Genomic DNA, 21,266 nt, shown 5'->3' with positions numbered 1-21,266 from the left:
TGCTCTGATCTTTATTATTTCTCTTCTTCTGCTGGGTTTGGGGTGTCTTTGCTGTTCTGCTTCTATTTCCTTTAGGTGTGCTGTTAGATTTTGTATTTGGGATTTTTCTTGTTTCTTGAGATAGGCCTGGATTGCAATGTATTTTCCTCTCAGGACTGCCTTCGCTGCATCCCAAAGCGTTTGGATTGTTGTATTTTCATTTTCGTTTGTTTCCATATATTTTTTGATTTCTTCTCTAATTGCCTGGTTGACCCACTCATTCGTTAGTAGGGTGTTCTTTAACCTCCATGCTTTTGGAGGTTTTCCAGACTTTTTCCTGTGGTTGATTTCAAGCTTCATAGCATTGTGGTCTGAAAGTATGCATGGTATAATTTCAATTCTTGTAAACTTATGAAGGGCTGTTTTGTGACCCAGTATATGATCTATCTTGGAGAATGTTCCATGTGCACTCGAGAAGAAAGTATATTCTGTTGCTTTGGGATGCAGAGTTCTAAATATATCTGTCAAGTCCATCTGATCCAGTGTCTCATTCAGGGCCCTTGTTTCTTTATTGATCTATCCATTTCTGTAAGTGGGGTGTTAAAGTCCCCAGCAATTACCACATTCTTATCAATAAGGTTGCTTCTGTTTATGAGTAATTGTTTTATATATTTGGGGGCTCGGGTATTCGGCGCATAGACATTTATAATTGTTAGCTGTTCCTGATGGATAGACCCTGTAACTATTATATAATGTCCTTCTTCATCTCTTGTTACAGCCTTTAATTTAAAGTCTAGTTTGTCTGATATAAGTATGGCTACTCCAGCTTTCTTTTGGCTTCCAGTAGCATGATAAATAGTTCTCCATCCCCTCACTCTGAATCTAAAGGTGTCCTCAGGTCTAAAATGAGTCTCTTGTAGACAGCAAATAGATGGGTCTTGTTTTTTTATCCATTCTGATACCCTATGTCTTTTGGTTGGCGCATTTAATCCATTTACATTCAGTGTTATTATAGAAAGATACGGGTTTAGAGTCATTGTGATGTCTGTATGTTTTATGCTTGTAGTGATGTCTCTGGTACTTTGTCTCACAGGGTCCCCCTTAGGATCTCTTGTAGGGCTGGTTTAGTGGTGACAAATTCCTTCAGTTTTTGTTTGTTTGGGAAGACCTTTATCTCTCCTTCTATTCTAAATGACAGACTTGCTGGATAAAGGATTCTCGGCTGCATATTTTTGCTATCTAGCACCCTGAAAATCTCGTGCCAATTCTTTCTGGCCTGCCAAGTTTCAAAAGAGAGATCAGTCACGAGTCTTATAGGTCTCCCTTTATATGTGAGGGCACGTTTACCCCTTGCTGCTTTCAGAATTTTCTCTTTATCCTTGTATTTTGCCAGTTTCACTATGATATGTCGTGCAGAAGATCGATTCAAGTTACGTCTGAAGGGAGTTCTCTGTGCCTCTTGGATTTCAATGCCTTTTTCCTTCCCCAGTTCAGGGAAGTTCTCAGCTATTATTTCTTCAAGTACCCCTTCAGCACCTTTCCCTCTCTCTTCCTCCTCTGGGATACCAATTATGCGTATATTATTTCTTTTTAGTGTATCACTTAGTTCTCTAATTTTCCCCTCATACTCCTGGATTTTTTTATCTCTCTTTGTCTCAGCTTCCTCTTTTTCCATAACTTTATCTTCTAGTTCACCTATTCTCTCCTCTGCCTCTTCCATCCGAGCCGTGGTGGTTTGCATTTTGTTTTGCATTTCCTTTAAAGCGTTTTTCAGCTCCTCGTGACTGTTCCTTAGTCCCTTGATCTCTGTAGCAAGAGATTCTCTGCTGTCCTGTATGCTGTTTTCCAGCCCAGCGATTAATTTTATGACTATTATTCTAAATTCACTTTCTGTTATATTATTTAAATCCTTTTTGATCAGCTCATTAGCTGTTGTTATTTCCTGGAGATTCTTCTGAGGGGAATTCTTCCGCTTGGTCATTTTGGATAGTCCCTGGTGTGGTGAGGACCTGCAGGGCACTTCCCCTGTGCTGTGGTGTATAACTGGAGTTGGTGGGCGGGGCCGCAGTCAGTCCTGATGTCTGCCCCCAGCCCACCGCTGGGGCCACAGTCAGACTGGTGTGTGCCTTCTCTTCCCCTCTCCTAGGGGCGGGATTCACTGTGGGGTGGCGTGGCCCGTCTGGGCTACTTGCACACTGCCAGGCTTGTGATGCTGGGGATCTGGCGTATTAGCTGGGGTGGGAAGGCAAGGTGCACGGCGGCAGGGGGGGCAGGCTTAGCTCGCTTCTCCTTAGGTGATCCACTTCAGGAGGGGCCCTGTGGCAGCCGGAGGGAGTCAGATCCGCTGCCTGAGGTTTGGCTCCGCAGAAGCTCAGAGTTGGGTGTTTGCGCGGAGCGAGCAATTTCCCTGGCCGGAACCGGTTCCCTTTGGGATTTTCGCTGGGGGATGGGCGGGGGAGATGGCGCTGGCGAGCGCCTTTGTTCCCCACCAAACTGAGCTCTGTCGTCCGGGGGCTCCGCAGCTCACCCTCCCTTTGTCCTCTGGCCTTCCCGCTTCCTGAGCAGAGCTGTTAACTTATGACCTCCCAGACGCTAAGTCGCGCTTGCTGTCGGAACACAGTCCGTCAGGCCCCTCCGCTTTTGCCAGCCACACTCGGGGGCTCTGCTTGGCTGACGAGCCGCCCCTCCGCCCCGGCTCCCTCCCGCCAGTCAGTGGAGCGCGCACCGCCTCGCCGCCCTTCCTACCCTCTTCCGTGGGCCTCTCGTCTGCACTTGGGTCTGGTGACTCTGTTCTGCTAATCCTCTGGCGGTTTTCTGGGTTATTTAGGCAGGTGTAGGTGGAATCTAAGTGATCAGCAGGACGCGCGGTGAGCCCAGCGTCCTCCTACGCCGCCATCTTCCCAGAATCCGATAGGATTAATTTAAAACCAACCTTTTCCTATTATTTGTGTCTCTGAGCAACGGTGCGTGTGTCTCATTCATCGTTGCTTTTCTGGCACCTAGAGCAGTGTCTGGGATGGAATAGGGTTGCATTTCCATCTTCCACAGAAACTGTATGTATAAAAAATGCTTTGTTGCAAAAGCACTTAACCGGTTTATTCTAAGTGCTTTGAAGATTCAATCTTTTGTTCCCCTCACTCATTTTATTTTTCATGGAATTTTGCTTCTGTTTCTGATTCAGTGTCACCCATTCCCAGGATCCTTCCCTGACATCTCAGAGCTATGGGTGAAGTTCACTTTCTGCCCATCCCATTTTACAAATGAGCACACATTGCTGTACTGCTGTGTGGCTTATGCGAAGCTCTGTGTTGGCAATGTAAGTCTCGAGCATTAGTGAGGTATCATCCTTGTTCTTAGAGAGTTAATGTAGTAGGAGACAGAGATACACAGGCAACTAATTACAATGCAAGGCAGAAAGAAAAAGTGCTGTGCTTAAAGTATAAACAAAATGCTGTGGTTGCAGAGTGGAAGGAGTAATTAATTCAAACGGGGAGGATCAGGAACAAGGAAGGAAAGAAGCTAATATTGATTGAGGACTTAAAAGTTGCAGAAGGCAAGCCTAGTGCTTTCCCTCAGGCTCTGGCAGGAGGTTGTATTTAAACTGAGCTGTGGGGTGTCTGGCCGCTGGGCCATGTTGGGAAGGCATGGGTTCAAGAAACAAGGATACCAGGAGAAGACACCCTTCTGCTGTTCCCGTGCAACAGGGACTGGGACAGCCTTCACGTGGGATAGTCTGGTGGAAAACTGGGTTGGTAAGGGAAAGCTGGTTTCTGTCAAAATGAGGAGGTGCAGGGAGAATTTTAGGCAAAGATGAAGAATGTCGGTAAGGATAGGCTTCAGTGTGAGGGGAAGGCAAACTAAGGAAGGGGGATTGGAGGAAAGGCGAGGCCCACATGTACACTGGTGGGTATAAATTACAGGCTGGACCGGGGAGTCATGTAAGCACACTTAGGAGAGCGTGTTCAGTGGGGAGAATGATTCAGTCCCAAGGTTCCAAAGGAAGCACAGGCCAGTGGACGCTTCTGCTGGCTCTACCCTTTCACGTGTGAGCGCTCCACGGCGCTGGCGAGTGTTGGCGGGTCCCTACAGGGAAGGGGAGCAGGTGTCCCCTAGCTCACCAGCCTTCTCTCCTGACTCAAACTGTCTTCATCATTGCGCGTTCGCCCACAGAGCCCGGTATTGGAGGCGGCCTGGGGCAGGTTTTCACACAATCATAATTGATTCCCGGCAAGCAAGAAGGTAAATTTCAGCGGAGTCAAGAGGCTAGTTATGGATTTTACAGTGCTGTGGAAGTTTAACCTGAAAATTAACCACACAGTTACAAAGAAGGTTAAAGCCATTTAAGACTTTACGATCAAGAATTATTTCCCACGCCGTAATTTTACCTAACCAAACTGTGTCGATTGATTAACTTCTGCGGTAATTTATTAGCTGCTCGTTATACTTTCCTGTTTTGACTAATGAAAACGTTTAGAGCTGCATCTTGATGGCAGCTAAGTAGGCCAGGCAGTTTGTCTAAGAATAATTAGAGAATTTTGCATTGTTAGCCAGTGGGGTACCTACCTCTCCCGGTGCAGCTTCAGAGAATGGTTTTTCTGTTTCCTCAGCCTTCCCTCATTAGTGTCTCTTCCTGGATAAAGCCCAACTCTCCAGAACATCACTATAAAATATTTTACAAACATTTATGAGACTGATCCAGCTGATCCAAACTATTATTAGTTTTCTAATTAGGATGGTAAAAAGAACTATTTTGTTCCTATTGAGACAGCTTAGGGGAATTTATAATATTAGGGCTTAAAGACATTTTCCTAGCTTAGGTGAAGGTCTAAATCAGGAAAGGCCAACCTGGGGTAAACACGCCCCCCCCTTTGTCCTTCTGTGCCCATGATACACATCTGTAATCTATAACACCACTCCTTTCCTCTGAGCCTAGATATGACTTCAGAATCTTTCTGAACACAGCACAAGAAACAGCAAGAGGTTGGGATTGGCATGAAAGATGAACTAGCCAGGTAATTGCTCCTACAAGCCTATGAAACTCCCTCAGGTGCAGGGACCAGATCCAATTCAGGACACGACATACAGTAGGTTCTTAATAAATGGTCTTTGGAATGAACAGTGGACAGAGAGCTAGATGAATTAAATGGATGCATGAATGATATTTTTCCCCTCTAAAACTGGTGTAGGAATGCCTTTAGGATGCTTCCTTCTCTGTGTTCTTCGGAATGTACTGTGTATCACCATAGCCTTGTGAACACCAGCTCATAGAAATGATAGAGCTGGAAGAGACCTGAGAAAATACCGAGTGACAACTTTTCAGTTTTGCAAAGGTGAATGAAAGGTGCAGAGAGGACATCCATCTACGGCGCAGTCTCTGAAGCCTGGGAGCCATCCCCCGTATTTTATACCTTATTATCTCTTGTGGCTTTTGGCATTTTCTTTTTCTCTTCACCTGTAAAGTAGGGAGAGTGATTTTGTCTATCTTGTCTGCTTTGCGGGGTTGTTGTAAAGCTAAACAAGCAAAAGAATGCAAATGCTTGGTGTAGTGCCTAGCATATGGTAAATACTCAAAATACTCAAAAATACTTCTTTTTTTCCCCTTTCTTTAATGGTAGCTGAACCAGTGATGATACTGTAAGTGGTTTTATTACAAAGCTTATCATGTGATGCTGTGGTTTTCCCCCCTTCTGTTCAATGAATTGATGAACATCCCCATTTTAGATACATAAAACTAAGACAAAGAGAAGATAGGAATGGATTCTTATTAATTAAGAATAAAAGGTTTCCTATATGGAAAACATAAAATTCCAGAATGTCATTCTCTTTGCTTTGGCTAATCTTATTATTTCATAATATATAACATGCTTCATAGAAATATATATTTATAAAACTTGCTTCTAAATAATAGAGCAATGAAGTTTAATTAAAAAGGAGGGAGATGAGCAGTGCCTGGGTGGCTCAGTCGGTTAAGCTTCTGACTTCAGCTCAGGTCATGATCTCAAAGTCTGCGGGCTTGAGCCCCATGCTGGGCTCTGTACTGACAGCTCAGAGTCTGGAGCCTGCTTTGGATTCCTTGGTTCCCTCTCTCTCTGCCCCTCCCCCACTCATGCTCTGTCTCTCTTTCTCAAAAATGAATAAACATTAAAAAAATAAAATAAGGGACGCCTGGGTGGCTCAGTCGGTTAAGCAGCCGACTTCGGCTCAGGTCACGATCTCGCGGTCCGTGAGTTCGAGCCCCGCGTCGGACTCTGTGCTGGCAGCTCGGAGCCTGGAGCCTGTTTCGGGATTCTGCGTCTCCCTCTCTCTGACCCTCCCCTGTTCATACTCTGTCTCTCCCTGTCTCAAAAATAAATAAAACGTTAAAAAATTAAAAAAAAAAATAGAAAAGGAGGTAGCTGAATTGTCCTTTAAAAAAAAAAAAACATTTACATCACACATTGAAACCTTGAGGTCAGTAATTAGTTGTGTGGGCGGGGGGTGGGGAGCGGGGAGGGTTAGGTAAAGTTGTAGTTGGCTTCACTTTGGTTGCCAGGAAACACACAAAGGCAAGCAGGAGCAGATGAAACAAAGAATTGCACATTGCTGGTAAAGTGGCCTTCGGAGGCAAGCCCTCCGTTGGGACAGAAGTCTTGCAGCTGCAAGTCACACAAGAAAATGGAGTTTAAACCCCTGACATGCTAACGGAAGCAAGGTTAGCCAAAGAAGTTTTGAGAAGTTGCTTTTTTTAATGCGTTTCAAAGGAGATTTACAAGCTGCGTTCTGTATTGGTTGGTATAAACATGGGGGGAAGCTTTATCCATTTTTAATCAAGCCAGATTAAACAGAATATAAGGAGGGGTGTTTTAAAAGGATTCGATTGGGGCGCCTGGGTGGCGCAGTCGGTTAAGCGTCCGACTTCAGCCAGGTCACGATCTCGCGCTCCGCGAGTTCGAGCCCCGCGTCAGGCTCTGGGCTGATGGCTCGGAGCCTGGAGCCTGCTTCCGATTCTGTGTTTCCCTCTCTCTCTGCCCCTCCCCCGTTCATGCTCTGTCTCTCTCTGTCCCAAAAATAAATAAACGTTGAAAAAAAAAAAATTTAAAAAAAAACTGTTAAAAAAAATAAAAAAAAAATAAAATAAAATAAAAGGATTCGATTGTAGATTTTGAAAGTAAACTGTGGAATTAAAGACATGTGGGGGTTGAGGGCTTTTACTCCCTACCTTGAACATTTTGTCTCCTAATTGTCTGCCTTGAAATGTGCTTTCATTTTGGAATTCTGTTGCTAAATTGGGTTTGTTTTCAAAGGCACCTGTTGAATAAAACAAAAAAGTATAGAAATAGTTGAAGGCAGCTGAAAAGAGGTGAAGCCATTATGAGTTACCAGAATGCACTTGAGTTGAACAAGGGGCCACAGCTGGGGTCAAAGAGCCCCAGGGGAACAGGAAGTGTGGCCACAGATGAAGACCACCAGCCTGCCCTGCTTGAAAACCAGCTCTGTGTGGGCGACTTTCTCAAAATACAGAGTGCTTTTGAGGTAAGCCTTAATCTTAATTACTGGAGGGTTTAAATTGTTCATGAAGACTAGGATGAAACAGATTTTTCCCTTAAAATTGTTTATGTATTTAATGGTTAAGACCTTCGATGGTTAAGTGTCTGACTTGGGCTCAGATCTAGTGGTTCATGAGCTGGAGCCCCTCGTCTGGCTCTGTGCTGACAGCCTGGAGCCTGCTTTGGATTCTGTGTCTTCCTCTCTCTCTGCCCCTCCCCTGCTCACACTGTCTCTCTCTCCCAAAAGTAAATAAACATTAAAAACAAACAAACAGGGAATTGAAAAGAACTGATCAGGCTTGGATTTCACGCCAGAGTAACGTTAGTCCTCAGTTCTGTGGGCCAAAAAATATGATTTAGTTCAAAATTGCCGCTGTTGAATATCCTTGCCATCAATGAAGGATTAATTCTTGGACAAAATTTTTCTTAGAGATCACCATTGTTTTGGAAACCCAAAGGTTATGGTGTGAGTGGGGACCAAGGTGACTCCCAGCAAAACTGTCCTTAGGAAGTCTGGAAATGCAAATAAGCAGTTTGTAAACATTCTCCCCTGCTTCACTCCAAGTGACTCCATTTGGGGGGGGGGCACTTAATTGTCCCAGGATCCGTGTGAGCGACAGTCTCCCACTTTTTTGGTAATTATCGGAACAATGCCAATCGAAACAAAATGTAAAGTTTTCATTTTAATTCTACATATGAAATAGACCTTAGGAATTTTAACTATAAATAAATAAGTTCCTTCTCTCTATCTTAGCTAATTAATTTGGAATTCTGCAGCTGTGCATTGTAACCCGCATACATCAAAATGATTTTTAGTTTCTCATGTGAGTACAAAGAAGTGCTCTTTCGTGCTGTGGAATTTAGGTAGACATGAGCCCTCCTCCTTTCTACTTCATTATGTTTGCTAAAATATGTTCTCAGGACTTCAGAAGATCCTCTGAGGGTGCTTGGGAGTATCCACATTAATTTGAGACAGACATGCAATATCTTGGAATACCACCTTGAAATTAATAAAGCATGATGAAATGTAACAATTATATCAGCCTGTAATTGGCATAAATTTTAATCTTCAGCTTTCTCCCCCCCAAAAGAGTTGCTAACTACTGGAAAAGTCTGCTGTACCCTGTTTTGCATAACCAGTTAGATTCTACCTATAATGATAAATGAATGTCCCAATTATATCAATCATTTCTTTATAATATAATCCATCACATTTAGTAGGAAAGACATGCTCTGCCCTACACTTTCCTCATTTTAATTGTCATATATTTGCTATTCGTCCAACCCCATTTGCCTGAAAAGTTTCAGTGTTGCTCATGTCCAATGCCCCAAATGGATCTGGCATATTTTGATAGACATAGCAAACATTTTGACAGCTTGAGAACATTCAGAAAAACGTAACTCCAGATCATGACAGCTTTGACTCCGCCATGAACAGAAATATGGTGGTTTGTTCTGCTAGGACACAAAGAATCTGAATTCTAGGGTCTGTTAGGAGAGTCAACATCCTAAAGTTGATGTGTTCAAGCGTGAAACTGCTGCCGAAGGGTGGGAGTGGGTGTTCTCTTCAACCACTGATCAGCCTGGAGTGAAGCCAATGAAACAGGATAATCAGTCTCAAGATTTTTTTTTTTTTTAACTTTAAATGTTTCAAAGATTGGATCACTTATCTTGAAATTACCAGTTGGAAAAGCAGGTATTACTGAGAGAGAAGAGATTGCAAGTGGAGCTTGCATGAACATAGAAAATCTAATGACAGTTTAAAAAAAAAAGAAATTGAGCTTTGCATATACACTTTTCAGAGAAAATGAAGTCTGTCCATTTTTCACAGACTCAACAGACACAGAATGGAATAATCCAATGGCAAATGTGCAACAGGACTAAAAGGCCCTTGAGACAGTCTGATTTCTAAACACAGCATGGATACTGAGAGAAGGATGATACACTTGATAATTTCACTGGAGTTCGGTCCATCTGTCATGAACGTTAGGCCCACAGGCCACACGTGTAGATTGCTGTAAAAGGACAAATTGCCCTAAGTGTCCTGCAACATGGAACTCTAAAGGTGGTGATTTGTAGTCCAACCATTAAAGACATGCTCTTGGAAATGCAAAGATTCTGTCACTAGATCTCTTTATCTCCTCTTTTTTTTGTACACAGATTGCTTATTTGGGGCTGAAGATTTGTCAGATATTAGATACAGTCCATATCCTTAATTGAAAAATGGGGAGTTGGGTCTTTGAATTGCATATTGAATGTTTCACATGTATTTCCAAATGAAATACACACACCGTATACATCTTAGTAGTAACATTTAGGAATGAAGCAAGTAACGCTTACGTGTATTGTAAGGTGGTATAAATGACTCAGAGTCACTAACTGTAAGCTCTTTTATCAGATTTCTTGGATTTAAATCCCAGTTTTGCCTCTTGGACAGTATGTCTTTGTGCAAATTACTTAACCCTTTGGGCCTTGGTTTCCTTTATTTCTAACGTGGGGGACAACAGATTTGTGGTGAAGATTAGATAAGCTGTTATCTGAAAAATACTTGGAAGAGTGCTTGACACAGAGTAAGTGCTCAATTAACATGGGTATTATTCAGGGAGTAGACATTGAATCACATGGCCTCTAACATTCTCCTGATTCTAACTCCTACATTTCCTAAAGGGATTTGAACTTTGAATAACACAACTATGCTTTTACATTCCTTTTAGTTGCTGTAGGAAGTGGAAGCAGTGAGTTGCAAAGACAAATTCACATAGAAGTGGACAAAGGCATCATTCTTCACCTCTTATTTCACATTTTATTAGCATTTAAAAGATTTTAACTGATGTCTTGATCCTCATCTTTATTTTTTTTTTAATTTTATTGTATTTTATTTTAAATCGATCCCCATCTTTAGAACAAAGAAATTACCTGGGTAGAAGTACTAGAAATTTCATTTTCTTTCAAGTGATGGTGTCCAAAAAGCCATATATCAACCTGAATGGAATGAAACTTGTATTCTTCAAAGAATTGTAAAATGGTTGTTACTCAAACTTCCCTGTAGCACTTGCAATGCTTAGAGAAATGACATGGTCTCTGGATATTCATATTATTTTGATGTCCACCATATTTTACATTTTCTTAGATACTTCAAAAGCTATAGCTATTATGTAGAAAAAGATGGCTGTGGTTTGATGATTTTAGAGGAATGCAGATAAGTGAAAATTATGGTCCAAGGGAAATGGAATTTTGGAAAAGCCCCATTGAGACCTGTTATATATTGAGTTTCTTCAGAGTCTGGCTATGTAAATTTCTGAGTATTTCTTCCCTTGAATTCTACATTGTTGACCTCTACATGCCAGGACTTTCTGTTCTTCGGTCCTGGATGCCCTGCTGCCTGTTTGGCCTGGGACTATGGTTTGCCCACCCCTGCTGGACTCACTGGGTTGGGTCCCCACCTACCTCTGACAGCAGCTGTGTCTGTATATCATCTCCTGGAACTTCTGTTCTGGCCAAGGTTGTGGGCCCAGAATGAGGGACTGGCCCTATCCTGTCTATTCCATGCCGCTATTTGCCCCAGCCCTGCTAAATTTTTCACTTAAATAGCTAGAAATGAAATCTAAACCACATGCAAAAGATAAGCTATTTATGCTCAAAGCATAAAACATTGAGAAAAGCATAGCAAAAATCCTAGTAGAATTTTTAACATCCCCAGAGATGTTCAGGGAGGTTCTCAGAACAAACCTATCTCGGGGGTAAATGGAATGTGCACAATACACTTGTGCTAACTTAGTCTCGAAACATCAGAGAAGTTCAGAAGGCAATTCCACAGTTCCTGAAAATTGTGCTTGAGATGTAATAAAACGATTAAATCCACAGAATTTATGTTATCCTTATTCTTGGTCGTCTTTATAAAATTCGCAAGAGTCTGCCTATAGACAGATTCTACAGCTGAGCCTATGAATGATGCTTCCTTGTTCCGACAGGACAAAGCTGAAGGCTCTGAGATCCTGCCAGGCAGTGTAGACTCTAAGGGAATATGGAAAGACGGATTAGGTCTTTCCTACCTTTGCTTTATTTGTCCTTTTTTTATTATTATTTTTTTCTTTGTCTTTTTTTTTTTTAACATTTATTCATTTTTGAGAGACAAAGGGAGACAGAGCACAAGCAGGGGTGGGGCAGAGAGAGAGAGAGACACACAGAATCTGAAGCAGGCTCCAGGCTCTGAGCCGTCAGCACGGAGCCCAATGTGGGGCTCGAACCATGAGATCATGACCTGAGCTGAAGGCAAACACTTAACTGACTGAGCCACCCAGGCACCCCTATTTGTCCTTCTTTCTAATCTGTCAAGATTTCTCCCTGTTCCATAAGGTCCCAGTCTTCTCTCAGCCTTTTCATTGCTCATTGTATCTTCACTATTAAGGTCCCCAAGTGGACAGGCCTTTTTGGACATATCTCATGTTCCAGAAGAATTCTTATCTCTTGCTTCTTTCTTTTCCACTCCAGGCATTACTATCCTAAACACAAATAAAATCCCCCATCTTTGTTTCATTCCCTTTCCTTACAACTATTAGATTTTGCTTATCTCTGACAAAATAGGAGACAGTTCAGGAAGATCATTAAAAAAAAATTTAGGTAAAACTGATAGTTAAAAACTCTATATTATGTTATCCAGTAAAGTTCCACATTAGACAATTTATATTTTCATAGCGTGTGCACACTGTAAAATATATAATAGCTCATACATATTAGAGGTTTATTTCTTGCTCATATAAATTAGAAAGTAGATATTTCTAATTGGTGAGCAGCTCCAGGTAAGGATTCAGGTGCCCGGGCTCCTTCCATCTCTCACCATTTGTGATTGCCACGCATCAAGCCAGTAGCAGGAGTGAGAGCAAGAAGGGTCACATGTGGAAGGTTTTCATGGATCCCGGACACATCCCAACTGCAAGGGCAGCTGGAACACAGGTTATGTACACAGGTTGTGCCCAGAAAACAGTCTCATCCACCAATCCTTAGAGTTGGATGGTAGAAAAAGTTCTGTCTCTCCTAATAAACCAACATGCTTCCTTTCATAGATTAAGGAGAGTCATGTGCCTAACAATGTTTTGTGTTTTGCCTTAATTGCCAGGTTTGAATTTAGTGTTCAATTAATACCACTCTTCTTAATGTAGATTTTTCTGGAACAGTTATCTGCTATTTTCATTATATGACCCCTGTTCTTTTATCTTTGCTTTAATGGTCGAACCACCTATGTACCTTCATTGTAACTGAACTAAAACTCTTTCTGGAAATCAGTGGAGGTGAAAATGATGAATAAAAATTTAATATCTTTCAAGTATGATAAGATTTTATAAAGCACTTCTATAGGCATCATGTTATTTGATCCTCTCACCAGCCTGGAATGTAGGCAGGGTAGACATTTTTATTTCCCATTTACACACAAGAAGAATGAAGCGCAAAAATATTTAACTGAATTACCTCGTGGGGCAGAGCCAGGACCCAGGGACAGATTGTCAACTTTCCAGCCCATTGTATGGCACGGCTCCCACTGGCCACAAGGCAACCTTGTGGGATGTTGTTGTAAGGAACAGGAATCCGATAGGATAAGGACTTGGTTAACAAACCAACCACGTTAAGTTAATAACACATAGGCGCTCAGCCCTCATAACTTGGGATTAACGTACAATCAGCAAATAATCAATAATCAAATCAATGCAGAGAAAAGGTGGAAGAAAAAAAGGAAAAATAAGAATAAATTAGTACTTTATTATTATTTTTTTCCTTTTTAAAGACATCTTATGGGGCGCCTAGGTGGCTCAGTCAGCTAAGCATCTGACTCGATCTCAGGTCATGATCCCATGGTTCATAGGTTTGAGCCTCACATTGGGCTCTGTGCTGACAGCTCAGAGCCTGGAGCCTGTTTTGGATTCTGTGTGTGTGTGTCTCTCTCTCTGCCCCTCACCTGCTCACACTCTGTCTCTCTCTCTCTCTCTCTCAAAAATAAATAAACAGGGGCGCCTGGGTGGCGCAGTCGGTTAAGCGACCGACTTCAGCCAGGTCACGATCTCGCGGTCCGTGAGTTCGAGCCCCGCGTCGGGCTCTGGGCTGATGGCTCAGAGCCTGGAGCCTGTTTCCGATTCTGTGTCTCCCTCTGTCTCTGCCCCTCCCCCGTTCATGCTCTGTCTCTCTCTGTCCCAAAAATAAATAAATGTTGAAAAAAATAAATAAATAAATAAATAAACATAAAGTTAAAAAAAATAAATAAAGGCATCTCAATGGAGGCTTATGAGAAGGTAAACAGGTAAAGCTTAATCTAGAACTCTGTTATATAGTACGTTGTACATTCAGCAGCCTCAGTCAATTCATGACCTGCTAAACAAAGGCAGTAGGTCAGAGCATTTCTTACCTCAACTCTCTTAGTGGAATCAAAAAACCCATTTTTGGTGGCAGCAGGAAATCAGTGAAGCTCAGGGGGGGTCTCCCCTACCGCTCACCCAACATTAAGGTAATAACACAAAGCAAATCCAACACCACTGCAGCTGGTACAATTGGAAATGACTGACATTCTTTGGAGGTTTTGTTTGACTTGCTAGAATTCGTGGTTGAGGCTAGCAAACAATGTCATCACCAAAACAAAAGCAAGTAAAGTTGTTTGTCCACACACATGAAAAATCGGCCTTCTTAAACGCTGCTGACTTTGTGCCGAATTTTGTGATGAGTTCTAACAGCTTCATGCCCTCTCCCATTTCTCTGTGTGCTTTTGGAGCAGGTGCTTATAAAAATTGATCCAGGTCAGAGAGGGTGGTGAAGAATGCTTTAGCTGAACAAATATTTTAACCTTAAGCTTTGGCCAGGATTGGAGCAGAGAAGGCAACCAAGAAACTTGTTATAAAGGTGAGAGAAAAACAGTACAGTGCCTGTTGCTATTCATTTGTAGTGCATCAACTTAGCCAGACCTGTAGACCAAGGGCACGGCCTACTTTTTCAATTTTCTTGAGAATTAAAAAAGAAAAATAAAGCAGGCAACCGAAGAACTATAATGTGTGCCATTACTGCACATTTGTCATTCATTACCAAGTATATTACACTCAGTGATAACACAACCTACCACCCCAGGAAGTCTCTGGATTGTCCCTTGGTGATTTCCAACTTTTTCCCAAGGCTCTGCTTCACACTTCCACAAGCACCTCAGGGTCTTTTCCTCCCTCATCGTGTCTTACCACCATTTCATGGATATATGACCCCCATTAAATCTGGACTCTCTGGGCACTGACATTCTCTGCTGAGGACTACCAGGGGCACTGTTTTCCTCTACTCCTTCCCCTTCCACGTGTGCACATGTTCTTCTCTAATTCTCTCAACACTTCTGAGGCCAGGTTGCCCACATTGCTCCAGACCTGCGTTGTCCAATATGGCGGCCATGAGCCCCAGGTGGTTATTTAAATTAAAGTGAAAATTAAAAAAAGAAGAATTTAATAAAATGAAAGGTTCAGTTCTTCACAAGCACCAGCCATATTTAAAGTACTCAGTAGCCACAAGTGGTTAATAGCTATCATATTGGATAATTAAGTTTATACAATGTTTTTATCATTGCAGACAGTCCTATTGGGCAATGCTGTTTTGGACCCTTCTCATGGTATCCTACTAATTTGTTCCATTTCCTCGTTTCTGGTTACATTTATATGGCAAAGAGGTTACTCTTTCTGTAAACCTACCCGGAGGTTGAAAAAAATATTTTTCTTCAGAAAATAGAGCCTGGAGGCCAGAAAATATTTTCCTTCACTCTAGTCTCAGACCTATTTTTCTACATTCCTTCCCTGGGATGGTAAAGAATACGTAACATCTATTCCTTTCAGGGGAATCCTTATCTCCTCATCCGATCCCTTTCCACCTCCCCACAGGTAGTTAGTCTAGATTTATGGTTCCAACATATCAGTCACAAAATTATCCAGCACTGTAACATTACCCAAATTATTTAAGTCATGCTGGTCATATTTTAGTTATTTGAATGATTTAACAGTATTGCTATTTTAGGGCCTGTCAAATGCTGGTGTCAGCTTGGAATATCCCTGCCCCCTCCCCCACAATTTCCCAGCAAACTCATACTCATACTTCATATTTACATACTTCTCTCTCGAGAAAGTCTTCTCTCACCATCAAGCCTGGGTTATCACCTTCCGAGGTTTCTGTTCACCTCTTTTTGTAGGTTTCTGTATGTTCTTTTTGTTGTTTTAATTGCATATGCCCTGACTAAGTACAATGCTGTTATTTAAAACCAAGTAGAAGGATCAGGCAGGCAGAGAGAAGTCAGTGCAACATCAATAGATCCCAGAGGGTGGACACTATGGATGCAGATGAGATATCTGGAGAAGAGAGCAGAGTGTCTAAGACACATCTTAGGGAAATTTTTCAAGGAGGTAGAGAAACTGGAGTGGATACAATAAACAAAGAAGCAAGGTTATTTCCTGGAAGTTGAAAGGAGAGAAGCAAACAGAAAAAGAGAGTATAGCCAGTGAAATACAACTTCATTCATTTTTATGATTCCTATTTAACAGTCCCTTTATTATTAAAACAAAGGTAGGAGGAAAACATTATTCTCATTGTAAAAAGTTGAGTCACACATGAAATTGCCCTCTTACCACGGCCCACCCTCAGCCACTGCTCTGCCCCAACTACTCTTGCGTTGCATCTTTCCAATGTATTTTTTATTCATTTCTGCCCATAAATGCACATCCCCATATCACATATAGTTCTATTCTTCATAACTATGCCTACATATTTTATGCATTCAAGGACAAAATGCCACACAAATAGCTCCTAATCATGTGAAAAGATATTCAAATTCATTAGGAATTTGATTTGAAATGCAAATAAAAAAAGAAGACATCTTTTTTCACTCATCAGCTTGGCAAAAATTCCCAATATATATTGTTGGCAAAGAATCAGGGAAATGGGTACTATTATTAAGACTGAATTGTCAAAGATTTTTTGGTAGGCCGTTTTCCAGAACATATCAAATGTAAAATGTATCCAATGTGTACTTTTTGAATGAGCAATTCCAATTCTATCAGCTATCCTAAATGAATTATGACATGCATAAAAAAAAATCTATGTACAAGAATATTCATTGTAATTCATTTTAATATTGTCAGTAAGATGGACTATTTAAAATGGCCCAAATATTTGTCAATAAATGAGTAGATAAGGAAATTACAGTATACTCCTACTACTCAGCTATTAAAAAGAATAAGGCAAGCATATGACATTGTCAGGATTTACTGTTCAATGGAAAAAGGAAAATTGCAGAACCGTGCAAATCATATTCTAAAATGAAAAATGTGTGTGTTTCAATATGTATTGAGGTCTCAATCACAGAAAAATAGAATCTTACTTGTAGCAGGACAAGCATAGCAGATGACTTGTGGGCACCTTATCTATATCGTAATTCAGAGCAAAGATAAATGTCATTAAAATGTCAGCATATCTAATAACCTAAAAATTCCATGGTACTCTCCTAAATGTGTGTCTAACAACGCTGAATTTAAGCAATGCTGAATTTAAAAGTGACACCTTTTATAAATACTTCGAGCTTCTACTAAGTAATGTTTCTCCACCAGCTTCCTTTCCCTGAGTTTTAGCATTAAGAGACAGACTGTGGAGACCTATTTTATTGCCTTCATTTTACATGAGAGGAAACAAAAATCTAAAACAAAGGGATTTGTTTTTGTCCAGCTCCATTTGACTTGTGGGCAAAGCCAGAACATTGCTCAGTGTCTTCTGATATCCATTTCCGTCCCTTTTCTCATGGTGGACAACCCTAAACTTCGTTTAGAATTGTTTCGAATTTTCCAACATTATTTTACACAGTATTTTCCTATAACTTGACCATTGTTTATTACTATGATCTCCTTCTGAAATTTGCTGTTACTGGTAAAACAGATGAGCATCTCTTCTGCAATATGGAAGAGAACGGTAAAAATATTTTCATCCATTATCTCGTTCTTGCAACAGGTATTTATTGAATGTCTGCCCTGTGGGATTTGAAAAGCACTTAGACCCTGACCTTCCTTCACAGAAGGGTATATGCCAACAAGTAAACTTGCAGTTGCTCTGTAATCATTCTGTGCTCTGGAAAGAACAGAACTGGGAGAGCATATGGCTCACATAGGGGAAGGGCCTCCTGGAAGGCTTCTTGGAGGAAGTAAAGTCAAAGCCACAATCTGAGGGAAGGGCATCACGCAGGCAGGTAAATGCAGGTTGGGAGGTTAGTTTTCTGGAAAGAGGATATGAAGTGCAGAGTTTGGTTGGGCAGAAGTAGCTGGTACTGTCAGGCATCCATTTACCTGTGTCTTTGTTAGTCACAAAATTTTAATTCTGTCCAGACTCGTGAGCCCTCGAATCATTGATATCATCCTGTAAATGAAAATTAAAACTAAAATTCATTGAAGCAAGCCAAAAAAAAAAAAAGGCAATATGAACCTTGGCTGGCAGACTAGTGTCTCCTGTTGTGCTGTTCAGTCTCTCATGAAAGTTGGTAGGTGAACATAGCAGACGATGATTTAAACTGATGCATCTGTTTTGAAATAGCATATCTAATCTTCTGCTCCAGAAGATGTTCACAAGGGTTGACAGCAAACGCTAATACATATTCATAACCAATAGGCTTCGTAACCAAGGGAAATTGAGGCAAGTGCAACAGAATGCAGCATGAGACAGCAGCATGTTAATTTTAAATTTAATTATAGAGATGGAGGAAAGAATGCATTTTGATAGTGCACACTCATTCAGCTGTCATGGAACATTACCCCCAAATCATGCCAAATATTTGACAAGAAGAAATAGTATTTTGGGTGAAATGCTTGATAAAACTAACAGGTTCTGGAGAAAATGAGACTCTGAAACCGTATTAGAAACTATTTTTCATGTAGAGAAAAAAAAAGCATTGCAGAATTTTAATGATAGGAAGTAAAAAAAAATAAAAAGGTTTCAAACTAAGGTAAGGTTTCTGGTCTATAGAATATTTTCAACATGCGTAAATGCTAAATTCAGTTTGAAGAGCATGCATCTTGTTGTCTTGTTCAAAGCTGATACCAAATGCTTCAAATAGTCTTTGGCGTGGAGCAGTTGCTTGATAATTATCTGTTGAATATGAATATGAATGAATACATAAACCTACCCCATGCTACTTTGTCTGATGTACAAGTTCAATATATATTTATTAATGACTAGATCAGTGGATGGATGGATGGATGGATGGGTGGGTGGAAATATCCGCCTAAGCCAACTCACATTTTGTTTTTGTTTTTAATTTTTTTTAACGTTTATTTATTTTTGAGACAGAGAGAGACAGAGCATGAACAGGGGAGGGGCAGAGAGAGGAGGGAGACACAGAATCTGAAGCAGGCTCCAGGCTCTGAGCTGTCAGCACAGAGCCCAACGCAGGGCTCGAACTCACGGACCGTGAGATCATGACCTGAGCCGAAGTCGGCCGCTTAACCGACTGAGCCACCCAGGCGCCCCATGCCAACTCACATTTTGGCATTAATTCGCAGGATTCATTACTCACCAGTGAATGGTGGCAGTGAACTTTGGGTCAGTGACATGTTAACCCACTGCTAGCTTGGACATGGGAGAAAATACCTAGATTTCTGAGGAAATTGGATTGTCAGTCTCTCCATAGTTTTTAACTGGCACTTGTATTCTTACCTTGGGCAAATCCTTATTTACAGAGCAGGAAAAAAAGAGGAAAAAATTTCTTTCCCTATTTCATTAAAAAATATTGCTACGGGAAAAAGTTAAGGAAAAAATAAATATAAATAGCATTTCTAAAAGTTGGCAGAATTTAAAAGAAGGAAGCGTCTGCTTTAAAAATGTATTGCTTTGTTTTGCCAGCAAGTATGTGAACGTTTAGGCTTATTAGAACTTTTTTTTCAGCAGCCAATTGGTGAGTCTTAAGAGGAATGAGCTCAGTGGGGGTTTTGGGTATAGACAATCTCATACTTTACTGATGGAAATGTAAATTTGTTCAACTTTTTGGAGGAGGATGTGGCAAGATATATCAAATGCTTTAAGAATATTTAAATTCTGACCCAGCAATTATGTTTCCAGGAAATTTCCCTCAGGAAATAATTGGACAAATAAGCAAAGACATATGTGTTGGGATGTTTATTGCAGGACTGTTTATATAAAACAACAAAGCATTGGGAACAATTGAAATTTTTACTACTGTGGGGCCATAAATTGTATATCTGCTCCATAGAATATTGTGCAGCTGTTAAAAATGATGGTAAAGACCAACCTATATTGCACAAGGCAACCTTCATGATATGCTGTAACGTGGAAAAGCAGCACACAAAGATACATATATCATGACACCATTTCAGAAATAATACACAGGTATTTCTATTTCTGCCCAGAAGAAAATCTGAGACGTTGATGGCATTATGGAGGATTTTAATTTTGGGGTTATTTATATTTTCTATTTTCTATAGTAAACATGAACTATTTTGTGCAAAAAAATGATTTTACAAATGTATTGGCACACTTACACGTTACTAATTGAAAGCACATGATCGCTTCTTAATTTAAAGAAAGGCTGTCAAGTTTCTTACAAAGGGTATATTTTTGGAGGTTTGCACTTAGGTTTTAGTGCTTAGTTTTGACATAAGTTATAGTGAAATCCAAATCTTACAAATCTCAAAGGCTGGAGGAAGTTTTACAGAGTTCGTGCTTCTTTTTTTTTTTTCTTTTTTTTTTTTATAAGAATAGCTTATGAGAACTGAGCGTATCTGCAGAAAATGCTTTCTAGGCAAAAGGAAAGGATTTTTCGAATATTCTTTGAAAGGTTTTCAGGCAGACAGGAAGATTTTCTAAATGTCTAAAGTTGTGCCCACTGAGATAATCAAGCAGACATCCTGAGTATGTTAGCTTTTTTGCAAGAAAAGTTGGAAGCAATACTGGGTTGTTTTTTTTTTTAATTGCTCAATAGTTACATAGACATAGCGAAATAAATTTACAAGCATTATCTTAGAAGAGCTGAATGAGAATATGTTTTCTAATAGAGCAGACATTTTTCACGTTTATTATAAGAGAAGTTTCAAAAATATGGGGGTATTAATTTTTTACCTCAAAAAGAACCAGACAGATGGGGTGCCTGGGTGGCTCAGTTGGTTAAACATCCAACTCTTGCTTTTGGCTCAGGTTATGATCTCGCAGTTGGTGAGATCGAGCCCCTTGTTGGGCTCTGTGCACTGACAGTGAGAGTCCTGCTTGGGATTCTCTTCTCTCCCTCTCTCAGCTTCTCTCTCCTCTCCCCCACCCCAGAAAAAAATAGAAATGAAAGGGTATACTTTCAAAATCTGTTAGGAGTTTTTGTTTGGAAAGTCTATATTCAAGTTGGAACAAATGTCTACCGGAAGAAGGTTTTATTAAAGCCATACTTTTTACTAAAGCCAAATTAAATTTTCAACTGAAGGGACTGACAGTTAATTATTTTAGGCTGTATGTTTTATAATGAAATCAAATTTCCTAAATTCTTTATATTTCCCTAGCTATACTAAATATATGCTTGTGAATTTAGGTTGATGTGGATGTGTCTTCAACAATAATAACTTAAAGTTGTAATAAAATTATTTAATGTAAAGAAGGCCTATGTGCAGATTATCTTATTGGACCTTCATACAAACCCTGAGAGATGTTATGACTGACTTGTGGGCCCACAAATATTAGGTAGTGAATTCAAGCATAATATTCAGATGTTAACTAAATTAGTAT

The 21,266-nt window shown here is 40.6% G+C and overlaps 1 protein-coding gene across 3 annotated transcripts in view; it reads left to right on the top strand.

Annotated features, from left to right (window-relative positions):
* The first annotated feature begins 2,935 nt into the window (after positions 1 to 2,935).
* The window catches only part of WDR49 (WD repeat domain 49), a 142,410-nt gene continuing 124,079 nt past the window's right edge, over positions 2,936 to 21,266 (top strand). The window contains exons 1-2 of one of the 3 annotated variants that reach the window (XM_030328718.1): positions 2,936 to 4,991; positions 7,263 to 7,491. In XM_030328718.1, coding sequence (XP_030184578.1) covers positions 7,330 to 7,491 — 162 coding nt within the window. In that variant the 5' untranslated portion in view covers positions 2,936 to 4,991; positions 7,263 to 7,329. Of the gene's footprint in view, positions 4,992 to 6,447; positions 6,671 to 7,110; positions 7,492 to 21,266 lie in introns of those variants that run through there. The other 2 variants (XM_030328717.1, XM_030328716.1) reach the window with 2 other exon arrangements.

Source organism: Lynx canadensis, chromosome C2 (assembly GCF_007474595.2).
Source record: "Lynx canadensis isolate LIC74 chromosome C2, mLynCan4.pri.v2, whole genome shotgun sequence".
Classification (NCBI taxonomy): domain Eukaryota; kingdom Metazoa; phylum Chordata; class Mammalia; order Carnivora; family Felidae; genus Lynx; species Lynx canadensis.
This window is presented reverse-complemented; position numbering and strand designations above follow the sequence as displayed.